This window comes from Apodemus sylvaticus, chromosome 18 (genome assembly GCF_947179515.1).
Source record: "Apodemus sylvaticus chromosome 18, mApoSyl1.1, whole genome shotgun sequence".
NCBI classification, from domain to species: domain Eukaryota; kingdom Metazoa; phylum Chordata; class Mammalia; order Rodentia; family Muridae; genus Apodemus; species Apodemus sylvaticus.
The window spans coordinates 43,408,112-43,422,867 of NC_067489.1; the positions used below are offsets into that span (position 1 = coordinate 43,408,112).

Sequence of the window (14,756 nt, forward strand, 5' to 3'; positions counted from 1 at the left end):
AAAGATGGTTAAAAGTCTCAAGACCTGGTATGATGTTCATGTTCACTCTGGCCATTCTATGTGCTGCTTTTGCATTTTGCTGTCATTGAAGGAAGAAGGTATCAGTCAGTTGGCTAGCAAAATTAGTCAAGAATTAGAAGACCTAACAGAGGAATTATGGGTGAGGAAGCAAGCTGATACAAACATACTCATGAGACATTAACTCTGCAGCTTTCCATGTCTTTCTCTAGCATGAAAATGATTTCTAAGTACTGCTTTTATTTTTATCTGTGCATACTAACTCCACTGTTTACATTCAAATCATATCAAGGCTCAACCAGTCCAACTGTTAAAGGGTCATTTAACATGGAATTTAGAAATTGCTAAGGAAATTACAGTCATGGTGGGTACATCTTTCTAAAATCTTCAAAACATATCTAAGCAGAAAGCATTTATCAAAGAGGAAACAGTTTAAACTCACCAAATAGATAATAAACCACTAACTTTAATCTATGTCTTGTTCATTTCTGTTATCATCCATGAGGGATTGCTTCCTGGCTGCGCTATCTCATGATTCTGCAAAACCTTACCAGCTCCTTTCTGCCCTGTTGTGCTTCTTCTCCTGAAGGATAAGTAGACTGGTCCCATCTTTCTCCCACAGAAGCATCACCACCATTCTCTCTTTTGCCTGTGTCAATCCTGGCAATTATTAAGATGCCTTCTCCTTAGAAGCTTGCTATGGTTGGGTTGTAAAATAGCACCCTTTATATCTTTGTAGCTGCAATGACTACTTAATGATTTGTTCTCTCTTAACTTCTTTATCCCTCACTGGGACACAGCTTCACAAGTCAGGAGGTTTGTCTATTTTGTTCATTGCAATATGCCCAGGTATCAGATCTACATAGTAGACTGGGTGAATATCTGACCATGTGGACCCATGCGGACACTGCTATCAAGGTCTTAATTTCAGTGAACTTTACTAAAAAAAGAATCTATCTTCTGAGACAAAGCCTTCCTGCTCATGTTGGGAGATGACCCATGACGAGGAAAATGATAGAACTAGAAAAGTTGTGGATTCTCTGAACTATAAAGTAGTTACTTTACCTTATATGTAGGGTAGAAATGATGAAGCAAAAAAAGTGAAAACAAAGACAGCTACATCTTTGAGCACTGTAATATTATAATACTTAATATTATAATACATATTATATTGTTATACTATAATAATTATATATTATTATATTATATATTATTATATCATATATTATATTATATATAATATATACTATAATGCTATATTCTATTTATTACATTATAATACTTAATATTATAACATATTTAACACTGTATGCATTTAATATTATATTTACTATCTAATATGTTTCAATATTGGAACATATTTAATATTATACTTAATATTATAAAATCTTTAACATTATATATTTAATATTATAATATATTTAATGTTATAACACATTTAATGTCATACATATTTAATATAATATATTGGGAGATACAATGTATTACCTTCACTAAAGAGGGCTTCATGGGACCACAAGTTTAGGCAGGGAAAGCAAACCAAAAGGCTGAGGATGTGGGGATCTTACTCACCCACTAACAGTTTCCGTAGGAGAGCAACAGAAGAGAGGGAGACTGAAAGCAGCATTGTGGAATTCAGAATATGTAGGAAGATGGAGCCTTGGCAACTTACCTTGTGTGCTTTCCAGAATGGTCCAGATGTGACAGTTGAAGTTACCAACTAAACTCGAGGCTCCCAACAAACCTCTCTCAGAGGCCTTAGCCTCAGGCTGTCTGCTATGTCCTCCTACCCCTGGGATTAGCAGTCAGGTCGAGAGAACAAACTTGGGGCAGGGTTTAAAATGGCAGGTATTTGTTGAGAAACTAAAGCGCTTTGCACTGACAATTGTGATTACAGAACACCAGACAGAGGAGTCACATTCAAGCAGAGACTTAAATGATGACCAAGGATCAAAAGGGAGGAAATCAGACAAACATTTCTGCAGACCCAGAAATGACTGGACACTATGGTGTATGGGTCAGGAAGGAACTGGTCCAAAGCCAGCGATTTAGCTGACTTGGTCTAGCTAACACAAGTCATTTCTGAAGAGTAGTAACACCACAGAATAGACACAGTCTGGACTGGAAAACCTGAAGGGTCAGATTCTGTGAGAAGGGAAGTTGACCTAGGAACTGTCAACTTAGGTGACCTTTCGGTGGCCTAAGGGAAGGCCTTAGTGATGCTTTTTTATTTTGACCTTTAAAAAGAAAGATTTTATTTTTAATTGTGTATATGTGTATGCATGCACAGGTGCCTGTGGAGATCAGATCTTCAGAGTTGGAGTTATAGGTGGATATGTACCACCAACTTGGGAACCAAACTAGAATCAATGTAGAGTCCTCTGCAAGAGTATCATGGTATACACACAGACAAACATACACAAACACGCCCACACACAGACGTTAGAGAACTCTTTTTCCACTGTGTGGCCTCTAGAGATCAAACTTAGATTAAGTTTATTTGCAAGTGCCTTTACCCAAAGGAGATGTTTGTCACTTGTAATTAAAATGCCAGCTTGCCGCTCTGCAGCTGTCACATAAAGACTGACATTTTGGACACTGGTTACTAATGAGCACACTCAGCACAGGTCAGACCGAGAGAAAAGGTGTGAGGCATAGACCCCACAGCCCACGGGATGCCTGGCAGCACTCTCTTTTACCTCTTCCTGGTCTTTCCCCCTAAGAATCCAGAGCGATTACACTCCTAAGCACAGAGTTGTGATTCGCGCACACCATATTAATACTTGAACACTTTATGACACAGGAAGAAAGACATTCGGTTTGAGCAAAACTAAAAACTAGTGTTTTTGTTTGTTCTTTTCCTTTGTGGAAGGAAAAAGGAGTGAACTATATGAAGAAAATCCTTGATTCTCCATGCCCCCAGACGATACACTTGAAATTCGCTGCTGCTTACAACCTCGGGAGAGCTTATTTTGAAGGAAAAGGTGTGAAGCAATCGGACGAGGAAGCGGAGAGGTAATCTTCCCTGAGTTAAGCATTCGTGCTGCTGAAATGCTCAACCAAAGACTAACCTCCCTGGTTGTCTCTTTCAGACTGTGGCTGTTTGCTGCCGACAATGGAAACCCAAAAGCTAGTGTGAAGGCGCAAAGTATTCTGGGATTGTTCTATTCAATGAAAGAGCCCAAAGACTTAGAAAAGGTAGCTGACTACCCAGGCCCATTTAAAACTCGTGTTTATTTTGGTTCTGGCAGAATCCTCAGCCTCATCAATGCTGAACTACACCTCAACCTCCTTCCTTTAATGCTAGCAGTATATCCAGATTAATAATCATTTCACAAGTTCTCTTCAGAGAAGACACTGGGATGAGCTGGCTTGGGTGTATATGTCTAACGTCTCTGTCTCCTACACAAGGTGAAGGAAGCTACACACAAGGTGAAGGAAGCTTCGGGATCTTGTGTCGGGCTTTCCATCATCTTGACAAAGCTCTGAGGGAGCACCTTAGTGCTCGCCTCACTGCAGGCACAAAGCAGAGCCAGATGCTCCCTCCCAGCAGGGCTTCTCTGTCCCAGAAGTGTGCTTCACGGTCTCAGAGTTTCTCAGCCCAGTCACATTTACAGTCTAGATGGAGTGTCAATCCTTTCCCGTCTAGACAGTCTCTGCCTTTCCTGCTTGTACCAAAGGAGACTATGTATGCGAGAACCTGTTGTATGCTAGAAAAGGTCACATAAACAAAGCACAACACTGCAAAAACAAAAACAAAACAAAACAAAAGAGGAATATTCTGAAAATACTGGCCAGACTCATTGAGTACGAGTAAAGTAAGCCTCCATTGATTTAAGGAAATACTAAAGGTCGCTGGTCAGTAAAGCACACAAGAATTTAAAAGCTGAAGCCACTATAGTTTCAACGAAATACACCCTCACAAAAATGACTAGAAAAAAAAAATCCTTCAAGAAGGAAATGTAGGGTTGAGTCCTACAGTGAAGGGTTAATGGCAAATTCCTAAAAGGCAGGCATCAGTCAGGAATGTTCCAACAACCACTTGGATATACTTTCTTTAAATCAGATTCAGCGTCAGGCAAATGGCCATGTGTTAATTAATCAGGATATAGAATTACCAAGGGTCAAAGCACTTATGTGTGAGGGAGTATCTGTTAGGATGACATTGTCAGAAGACCTCCTTTACATGTGGGTGGTTCAGTTCCTTAGGCTAGACCCTCAGACCACATGACCAAGAGAGCTGGGCCCAGAAGGATGGCTCAGCATTAGATATGTTTGACGTGAAGCCCGACAACCTGAGTTTGATTCTCAGAACCCTCATGAGAAAGGAGAGAACTTACATGTCAGGCATTTGGCCATCGAAATGAGGAAATACAAATACAAATCATGCTCAGCCTAAGGAGCACATGGCTTCCATGCATGTGTGTGTGTGTGTGTGTGTGTGTGTCCAGGACAACCCTGTACAACTAATTCCTAGAGATATGTCCAATAATTATACAATTAGAATTTTTCTTTCTAGAACTCTCATAATCTCATCATGTGGATAATGAAATTGTGATTTCTCAGGCATTCTTCTGGCACTCGGAAGCTTGTGGCAATGGGAATCTGGAGTCCCAGGGTGCACTTGGTCTCATGTACTTCTACGGACAGGGAATCCGGCAGGACACCGATGCCGCCCTGCACTGCTTACGGGAAGCGGCTGAGCGAGGGAACGTCTACGCCCAGGGGACGCTGGTGGAGTACTACTACAAGATGAAGTTTTTTACCAAGTGTGTTTCGTTTTCCAAAAGGTGATTCTGAGTTCATTTTGTATTGCTGTCCCACCAACACAGATGGGTGGTTTATAACAGATAGAAATGGTTTCTCACATTTCTGGAGTCAAGAAGACGGAAGCCAGGGTGCTGACAAGTTTTGCTGGCTGGTGAAACCTGCCTTCTCCAGAGGGGGAGGAATTCTGTGTCCTCAAATGCAGAATGTCGATGGGTAAACTCCCTCACTCCTACCCGCCCCCCAGGCTATGTGCATGCAGCCTTCTATAGAAGGGCATTAATCCCCCAAGTGAGGCAAACCCTTGTTCATGAATGAGGAAACCCAGACACCTCTTACTCTTGACACTAGCCACACCTGAATGTTGCAGGGGACATTTTTGAGCCACAGTAACATTTGAATGACAAGCTAGAGGTACTTATCTTGGTGTCTTTGGTATTCTCTTAGCATTAACTACTTTGCGATGATCTATATAGATCTGTGCAACCAGACTTCCTGCAGAATCGAGATGGCAGCTGCTCAGTGACCTTAGATGCCACTGGGAACTGGAAATTTAATCCAGTTACATGTTAAGTGAATAGTCAGTGTGGCTAGTGATGACCACATTGGAAAGTACAATTCTGTACCATTCCCCGTCAGGATGTCAGAGCTATTAGCTGAAGCGGGTTTCTCAGTGTAAACACAACTTTAGACATGCATGCCTAGTAAGAAGTCTGCCACTCTATTCTCCACTCATGCAGCACTATCACTGTGTGGATGGAAAACGCTTCGGGATTGTAAAGTGGTAGCATTGGTCAAAGACCTAAACAAATGCTTTATGAATTCTTTGGAAACTCTCCTGAGGCCTTAACACTCCACTCTGTCTCCTACATATATTTATCCACACTGTACACAAGCAGTAACAGACTAAAAAACCAGTTCAGGGCAACCTAGAGTGGGCCACTAGACTGTGGGTGTGCTGATTTATGTCCCAGTCTTGATCCTACTAACCTCAGAGAGTGACCAGGTTGAGAGACGACAAAAGCAAGGAAGAGCAGTTCTCCTCCTGAACGTCGTACCCTCCGGGCAGCAGACCCTGAAGGAGCCACCTCCGATCCTCCTAGCCAGGGCTGCTCCTAGCTGAGATTCTCACCAGTTCCTACAATTCTTACTACATCGACTTCTTTGTTGTTTGTCTGTGTGCACATGCCACGGCATGCTTGTGAAGGTCAGAGAGCAACATGCGGGAGTTGGTTGGATCCTTCCACTGTGTTGGGTAAACCCAGTTAGTTCATCAGGCTTGGTTGGAAGTTCCTTTGCCTGCTGAGCCATCTCCCAAGCCTAAAGAGATCTTTAAAATCTTTAGACCTTTGTTTCATTTTCCATTTTCTGACTCCCCCTAACACAGTAACTAAATGAAGTGACTACATTTCCTTCTCATGTAAGTCTGCATATTTATGTATCGTCTGCAAAGGCTGGCTTTTCTATTGCACATTTTTCAAGATAAATATGCTAGCTTCTTATAGTGTTAAAGTGGGCCTGTGTGAGAGTCTAACTTAAGGTTGGTGTTTCAGTGTCTGATTCAAGGATGCCATGTTTTACAACAGCTTGTGTAGTGACAATTTTGAAATTTTGCCTTCTTTAAACATACTTACACACACACACACACACACACACACACACACACAGAGGGAGGGGGAGGGAGGAGAGGGAGAGGTGTTTTTGTTTTTATCCCAGGTGTGGGATACGTGGCTTCTTCAGATGGTCCACCGTAGCAGCTATGATTTGCTCTAGTAGGGGGTGTGATTTTGCCAGCTGCAGATAGTTTCTGTGATTGTGTTATGTTTGGAATTCTGGGTACTTTTCAGAGGATATATAAATGCTTGGGCCTTATGAGGTGATTTGTTGGTTGGCTGTTAGTCAAAGTCTGTTGTGCACAAAGAAGTAAAAGAATTAGGCAACCTGATGGCAAAGATAAAACTTGCCCTAAGGAACTGTAGTCCTAGTCAGCAGGAAGTAGTCTAATGATAATGTGACCCCGTTTCCAGGCCCTGACTTTATTCAGTGATCTCTTTCCTTTCCTCTCAGTCCTATCCTTTTTTTCTGTTATCAGTGTTAGGAAATTGGAAGGGTGGGGAAAGGGTAGAGAAGGGGGGAAGAAAGAACCCACAAAGTAGCAAGAGACAACTACAAGCTTGGATCACGGGATCCTGGCGAGACAGCAAGGAAGTGAAACAGGACAGACACACGTACAGAGAAGCTAGGGTCTCGTGGGCTCCTGCTAACACTTCTGGGTGTTGTTTGGGGTAGAAGTATCTGTACAGAAAGTCTCCAGCTGTCAACATCTGGGAGGAGGAGGAAACTGGAGCTGCTAGTCTTTGCCCACACCAGTCAGTGATCCATAAACACTCATACTTGGACTCCTGAGGAAACCCTGGTCTTTTCAGCCTGGCCCAAATGTATTAACAGCTTTACCAACTGTCCCATGGGTCTGAGGCCTTGGAGTTCCAGACATGGCTGTGCCCATGTTAAAATCTACATTCCTTAGGGACTTCAGTTACTAAGGGACTCTGCCCCTACACAGGGATTATAGAATTCTTTTTAACTACTAGTCAATTTATCCACAAGATGATAATTATGCTTAAAATATTAAAGTATTTTTCTAATGGCTAATTGTGGAGTATTTCCACAAGGAAGCTGTGATCTCATTTGTCTTTCCCTGCTATTAGCAGATTAAGTTACATTAACCTAACCACACAACAAACTTCTCCAAATTGGAGGGACAGCCCTTTGAGCACGGAATTTCCGTAGGTTGTTCTGTGCAAACATAAATCATGTCCGATATGCTTTTAAATCTCACAATTTCACATTCACTGTTTCAGGATAGCAGACTATGATGAGGTTCACGACATCCCCATGATAGCCCATGTCACGGACTGCCTCCCAGAGTTCATAGGCAAAGGCATGGCCATGGCGTCTTTCTACTACGCGCGGTGTCTCCAGCTCGGCTTGGGCATTACGAAAGACGAAGCATCTGCCAAGCACTATTATTCTAAAGTAAGTCTGGGGACAAAACAGAAATTTTCCTAAGTAGAAACCACAGCCTTCTTCTTGAGTGTGGAACAGCTCTCTGCGGTTGCTTCTTAATCACTGTACAGATAACCATCCATGGTGATTCTGTGCAGGCTGCACACAGTACCAGTCAGGCCCATCATATACTGCGTTGCATACTGATGGAGTGGAGATTGTGAAGATGCAGCAAACTAGTGAAGTTGTATGAGGTGTGAGAAAAGAAACAGAGTATGCTTCACCGAGAGCTAAACCTGAGGGGACCCTGGCAGGGGTGGGTCCTGTACCGGGAGTACTGGCAGAGAGGGAGGGGAGTTGGTACTAGGCCAGGGGTAGGGCAGTGAGGCAGTAGAACCCCAGGCCAGGGTTCCTGTCTGCGCGCTGCTCACTGTGAGTCTCGACTTGGCTCTTTAGGTTTCCCTAAACATCATGCATTCTCCAAGGACCTACGATGTTTATAAAGTCTGTGCAGGAAAATGCCAGCTTACTGTAAAGTAGAACCTTTTGATTTCACTGTCTCAGAAACAAACAGGAAAGTTTTCTCTTAGAAGATAACAACTAAAGACTAATGTCCTAGGTACTGAAGAGACAATTTCCACTCAGGATGGTGATTGTACTAGAGAACCCTGATTTTTTTGCCAGACACTTGACATTCTAGAATCATGCACCTTATCGCTAGTTAGGCAGAACAAATATTTATACTTTAAAATAAAATTATAGATTCGGCTGATTACATAATTGAGACCAAATTGATGTCTATTTCTCTTGTTTAAATAATTCTTGTTTTTTAGTTTTAATTTTAAAATTATATGTTTATGTTTGTCTATTTCTAAAGACAAAAGAACCAAGCAATGAGAATTTATCAACTAACTACTCAACTCTCTTCTCTCTTTAAGGCTTGCCGTCTGAACCCCACACTGGCAGATGAACTTCACTCCTTACTTATTCACCAGAGAATTTAGACCTCAAAGCATTTCAACAAAGACCATCAGTTCTAATTTGAAACAGTGTGTGTGTCCTGCAGCAGCTACATCTATATCCCCGTTTTATTGTCCAGGGTATTTTACAGAAATTTTAGTTTTGTTCTTATATTTGTATTCTGTAATTTTTACAAACTAAAATTTAGACACCAATCAAATTGCTGGGAAGAGTATTCAGAGACAACCTCTGAATCTGCAGCGTGGCCTGGACTGCCCTGAGCTTGAAAGCATGCCAAGAGCAAATACCTCTTTGTCTTATTAAATGCAGTGTCTGTAACTATTTAGTCAGATTGAGTTTTGTGATTTCCAAAGTACATGTGCTGCCAACTTAAAAACATAGTTTGAAAGTTTAATTCTTAGGTTTTCTTTAGCATTTGTTTAATTGTATAAATTTTGCTAATTTAAAATATATTTAGTCATCTAAAATTTTTCAGAAAAATGAATGAAGGCCAAAGAAAATTTAATGATTAGACTTTCAAATCCTTTTTGCAGAAAGTATATGGTGTTTCTATAACTTAAAGATTCTTATAAATAATTGGCTAATTTGTAAATTTTAAAAAATGGGTTTAAGAAATTATTTAGTATCATGCCCCACTAAATATGGCCTCAAAGATCTTAATTTAATGAACAAAACCATTAAGACCCTTAGATGAAGAATTACAGTAATATGCTTTTGTTTGAATCCATTTTTTTACATTTTTTGCAAATCTTAGAAACATTTCTATACAAGATAAAATATGGGAAAATCTCATGAGAAGTTTTAACCTAAGGACTGCATCTGAATATTGTTTTGTAATCTAGCCTAAGAAAGCTTACTTAGAAAAGATTTTTTAATAGACAATGTTTTAGGTTAGAACACACAGAAATGGATTTCATCATGACATCCTCATGTGTGTCCCTACTCTCTGGTCTCACCTTCTCCCTCGCTGCCCTCCCTCCCTTGGCCCCACCCCCACAGAACAGCCCCTCCTCTCCCCTCTCTCCTCGAGCCACACCCCCACTGTGAAGCCCCTTTCCTTTCCCCAGCTAAAATTTCCCCTTCTTCTATTCCTTCCTTCCCACTTCCCTTGGCATCCTCTCCTCTCCTCTTATGACCCTCTTATTCTCATGAGCTATAAACATACATAGATAAATATAAACACTGCTCTATACATACACACATTTTCAAATCTTGGTTCCATGTCAGAGAAAACATGGGTTTGCCCTTTGGAGTCTTATTTAACATGATGACTTCCGGTCCCATCCGTCTTCCTGAAAGTATGTCGTTTTTCATTGTGGATGCATCAGATTCCACTGCGTTGGCTTCGTTTTCTTCCTCCTTTCATCTGTAAGTGGACACATAAGCTGCTTTTATTTCCTAGCTGCTGGGAATAGTGCAGAGATAAATATGGATACTTATCTCTGTGGTGTGTTGTCAAGAATCCTTTAGGGACACACCTAGGAATGACATAGATGGGCAACATGTATTTATTTTGCCCATCTACTTGGCTGGATAATTCTGGGGTTTACTGTTTAATTTTTGTAGTTCTTTGTATAGCATAGATACTAAAGTTATTATTAGTTGATAAAGAATTTTTCCTGTTTTGTAGATTTTTCTCTTCACTCTGATACGCCTTCACTGTGAAGAATCTAAATACTTATAAAATTAATTAGCAGACATTTTTCCTTATGTTTGTGACACACATCTAAATATTGTATAAAAATTAAATTAGCAGGCTAGGTGGCAATTGGGAGGCAGAGGCAGAGGCAGAGGCAGAGGCAGAGGCAGAGGCAGAGGCAGAGGCAGAGGCAGAGGCAGAGGCAGAGGCAGATGGTTACCTTTTGAGTTTGAGGTTAGCCAGGGGTATAATGAAACTCTGTCTCAGAAACAAAGAAAATGTAATTAGCAACAGAGTTATCTTACGGTCAATGAAACCTACTAAAGAAAAAGGTGATAGTGAAAACAGGAAAAGTTATGTTTTAGTTGTGTAGTGCCATATTTGTGAAATGTATTAAAAACAATAGGTCTTAAGGTTATCTTAATTCCCCTTTTTGTCAGCATATTAGCTGGTGTAACTTTATTTTATAAATCAAATGTCATTTTCCTTTGAAAAATTAAATTTTATTTTATGTGTATGGTGTTCTGCCTACATGTATACTTGTGCACCGCACACACACATACACACACACACACACACACACACACACACTGGTGCTAGTGGTGGCCAGAAGAGAGTGTTAAGATTCCCCTGGAGCTGGAGGTGTGCATGATTGTAAACTGCCACGTGAGTATTGGGAATGGAACCTGGGTCCTCTGGAGGAAAAGCCAGTGCTCTGAACCACTGAGTCATATAACGTCATTTGCAATGGTGGATAAATATAAATGAAATCTCTGAAGAGGGAGAAAATGGGGCTTGAGCCGCTGCAGAGCAGGAGGGGTGGCCTTGGGTCTATCCTTGCAATTACTGTGCTTGAACTTTGTCGTTGTACACCCCTGCATTCTCCCCAGTTACCGTCTGAATGTGCCCTGTAAACAAGGCCCTCCTTGGCAAGACCTAGGAATACTCTATATTCTGTTCCACGTCGTCGGGATCACTATCTTAAGCCTAGCACACGCGTATCTCAAGCTTAGCACCGACTTCAAATTCTTTCTCCACACTGGCTTTGCTCTAGTTCTAGTAAACTCTATCCTCATTTCTAATAAATTCTTTGATGCCAGGTATGGTGATGGCCACCTCTAACCCCAACTTGGGAAGCAGAGTCAGGTGCTTCTCTATGAGTTCCAGCACAGCCTGGTCTACAGAGTGAGTTCTAAGACAGCCAGGGCTGTGTTCTCAGACACAGTATAAAATGAAGGAATGGATGGGTGGATAAATGGATGGATCTATCTTCTTTCCTCAAGCTTCCCTCGAGGCTGGACTTACAGAGCAGCCCACCACCTTCCCAGGGTTAACAGGAATGTATACGCTAAAGCAACGAAAGTTTACAATAACTGCATGTAGGGAAAGAGTTACAACTTTTAATGGCCTTGTTACAACTGCCATTAAAATGTGAGTTCCAGGCTTGTTGGTAGTACCTGAGGTCCCAGCTGGGTTGCCTCTAGTGAAAGCAGTCCCCACAGGTCCCTTATTTGAACCTGGATCCCCAGCTGGAGGGCAGTTTGGGGAGGTGGTTAGAGTTTGAAGACCCACCTTACTTCTAGCTCACTGCCTTGGTCTTTGATTGGAGATGTGAGCTTCCTGCTCTGCCTGCCTCTCTACCATGAAGTACTCCTTTGTTCTGGAACTGCGAGGCACATAAACCCCTTTTCCTTACTCATGTGTGGTCACAGTGGTTTAGCACAACAAACAGAAAAAAAACTAATATACCACCATGGAAGCAAGAAGATGAGCCTGTCTGTGTCTAAGAAAAGAAAGGGAAGGGGAGGGGAGGGGAGGGAAAAAAGTGCAGGTTTGAGTGAGGTGTGGTGGTACCCAAACATAAGTGCAGCTCCTTGGAAAGCTGATGCAGGAGGATCATAAATTTGGAGCCAGCCTGGATAATTTGGCAAGACCCCAGCCTCAAACCTTTAAAAAGCAAGTCATGTTGCACAGCAGTAAGGCACTTGACAAGCCACTGGATTCAATCCCTGGTATAAGGAAGATACCAGCAAATAAAAAGGAAGCAAGTCTCGGGGATGGAGGGGTAGCTCAGGCTAAAAGCATTTGCCTGGCATGTGTGGGGCACTGAGTTTGATTACCTATCACTGAAAATAGTAAAATAAAAAAGAAACACATTTCCAAAGTCGTTGGAAATTTAACAAGTATGTTAGTTACTTTTCTGTTGCTATGATAAACCACCATGACCAAGGAAACTTATCAAAGAAATGGTGTGCTTTGGCTTATGGTCCAGAGGGTCAGAGTTCATGATGGGAAGCCATGGTGGCAGAACAGGAAACTGAGAGCTTGCTCACTCTGAGACCAAGAAGAGGTGGGAAACTGGCTAGGGTGTGGTGAGAACTGTTAACTCTCAAGGCCTGCCTCCGAGGACTCACTTTCTCTAACAACTCGATACTTCTAAAGCAGCACCAACCAGGAACCAATCGTTCAAACACGTGAACCCAACAGGGGACATTTTCATCCAAATCACTTCAACAGGTGTTGTGCGTGGTAATCAGCCATGCCTGAATGGGACCCCAATGTGGAATGTTCAGTTTCAGTGTACTTACTGTCTTTATGGTGGGTGGAGATGACAGCCTGGCTCCTATAAGGTCCTGCTGTGACACACACACACTGGGGAGTAGAGCTAGTATTTATCTCAGGTGACTGATAATTCCAACTTACTACTTTTTTTTTTCTTAAAAGCCCAAACTTCTAGGTTCATTACAGTTGATCATCAGACCTTGTCATAAAGAAACAGAGGAGTTAAGAGTATCTTTTTCTTATATGCAGTTTAAATTCAACACCTAGAGTTTAAATGGTGGGTTGGGATTATGCCAATGATACATTGGCCACTTCATATATTTTTCTTCCCTGAATCTAAGTGCTCTTTTTCAATACCTCACTGAAAGACAATTCTTATGCATAAAATATGTACCTCCAGTTGTGTCTGAAGTCTTAATACCAATTTAGTTTGAAAAAAGAGACCAATGAGCTATGATGAAACCTAGACTGTGTTAATCACCCATCCTTTAGAACGGTGTCCATCAAGTTCTTGTCAGTACTAATACTTGTAAGCTATTAGTATAATAAGCCTATTTTTTCTTTTATTCAGATTACAGTTTTGCCTTTTGCTTTTGATATTTCTAGAATCTAGAGAAAGGATGGTGTTTGGTTATTACTGCCTAACAGGTGACAAAGTCCAAAAATATCGATTCAGTGATTTGTTCATGGTTCTACTGTCACTAGGATAGTCCCGACCTCAGCTAACACCCTCACAATGCAAAGACTTATGGATCTAACAGAATTTTCAACTCCACGAAGCCTTTTCCCTCTTCCATGTCCCTGCCTTTGAAGTTAATCTTCTAGGCTCAGCTCACATCGTATCTTCCCAGTACCTCACCAGTCTGGCCTTTCATGTACTAAAATTCAGGGAGCAAATGTTACCCTTGCAGGAGTTCTCAGTGGCCACCACGATCTCCGAGAAGGTCCTCAGCAAATCTGAGTCACACGGACCCCAGCTCTTTCGGTAACTCAAGCCAAAATACCTTTGAGCAGTGTGATTCGTTTTTATATTTTATTGCTTCAAATGCTTCAAACTATGGGAAATCTTTGGTAAAAATAAAAACAATAAAATGTTCACAATAACTTTACACCAAGCATTGCACAACAGTGGTCTTCAATACATGTGAGACACAGGAATGTTCAGAATCCTCAGTGAGGAGATTAACTGTACAATATTCAGAGCTTGTCATTTAACAACAAAACGGTTTCATAAATATTTAAAATATTTCCTATGTTCTTATCACATATTAACATTTTAAAGTCTGTTTTCTATTGCCTACCACGGCATCCGTCCTCCTCCCTCTGACTCTGCTCACTTCACATAAAGCTAGAGGGAGGCGTGGAACTAAGAGTCAACAGGTTCTTGTCAGGCCCTCTGTGCAAAAGAGGAAAATGTTTAATGTCTATTTTTACACAGACATTTCTCTGGCGGTTGCTGTGCGGTCTCAGACTTGCCCTGCTTTGAATTGATCCAGGTGAGCCCTCAGCTCAGGACAGAGCTCTGTCAGTAGCAGCTCCATCAGGACCTGCCCAGAAAGAAAGGCAAAGAAAAGGCTGTAAGGGCAGACTCAAAATGTCTGTCTGTCTGTCTGTCTGTCTGTATGTATGTATGTATGTATGTATGTATGGGAGAACTGTCTACTGAGACTTGAGATCATCCTCAGTAGACAGGTGGTTCCCAAAAGGAGATCAGACTACACAAACCCGATCTGTCCCATGGGCCATTAGACACAGCCGACTGCCTGTCATGTATTGGTACTTA

At 41.6% G+C, this 14,756-nt stretch overlaps 3 protein-coding genes across 4 annotated transcripts in view; 1 reads left to right on the forward strand and 2 right to left on the reverse strand.

The window, feature by feature from the left end:
* Ankrd37 (ankyrin repeat domain 37) overlaps positions 1 to 823 on the reverse strand; it is a 20,344-nt gene extending 19,521 nt beyond the window's left edge. The window contains exon 1 of the mRNA XM_052162046.1: positions 25 to 823. The gene's annotated coding sequence lies outside the window, so the exon portion shown is untranslated. The remainder of the gene's footprint in view (positions 1 to 24) is intronic.
* Positions 1 to 9,115, forward strand: part of Lrp2bp (LRP2 binding protein) — a 15,444-nt gene extending 6,329 nt beyond the window's left edge. Inside the window, exons 4-8 of the mRNA XM_052162048.1 lie at positions 2,891 to 3,033; positions 3,111 to 3,216; positions 4,585 to 4,808; positions 7,647 to 7,821; positions 8,730 to 9,115. Coding sequence (XP_052018008.1) covers positions 2,891 to 3,033; positions 3,111 to 3,216; positions 4,585 to 4,808; positions 7,647 to 7,821; positions 8,730 to 8,795 — 714 coding nt within the window. The 3' untranslated portion in view covers positions 8,796 to 9,115. The remainder of the gene's footprint in view (positions 1 to 2,890; positions 3,034 to 3,110; positions 3,217 to 4,584; positions 4,809 to 7,646; positions 7,822 to 8,729) is intronic.
* Positions 9,116 to 13,992: 4,877 nt separating this feature from the next.
* Snx25 (sorting nexin 25) overlaps positions 13,993 to 14,756 on the reverse strand; it is a 118,484-nt gene continuing 117,720 nt past the window's right edge. For both annotated transcript variants that reach the window (XM_052162151.1, XM_052162150.1), the window contains one exon: positions 13,993 to 14,520. In XM_052162151.1, the coding sequence (XP_052018111.1) occupies positions 14,440 to 14,520 (81 nt within the window). In that variant the 3' untranslated portion in view covers positions 13,993 to 14,439. The remainder of the gene's footprint in view (positions 14,521 to 14,756) is intronic.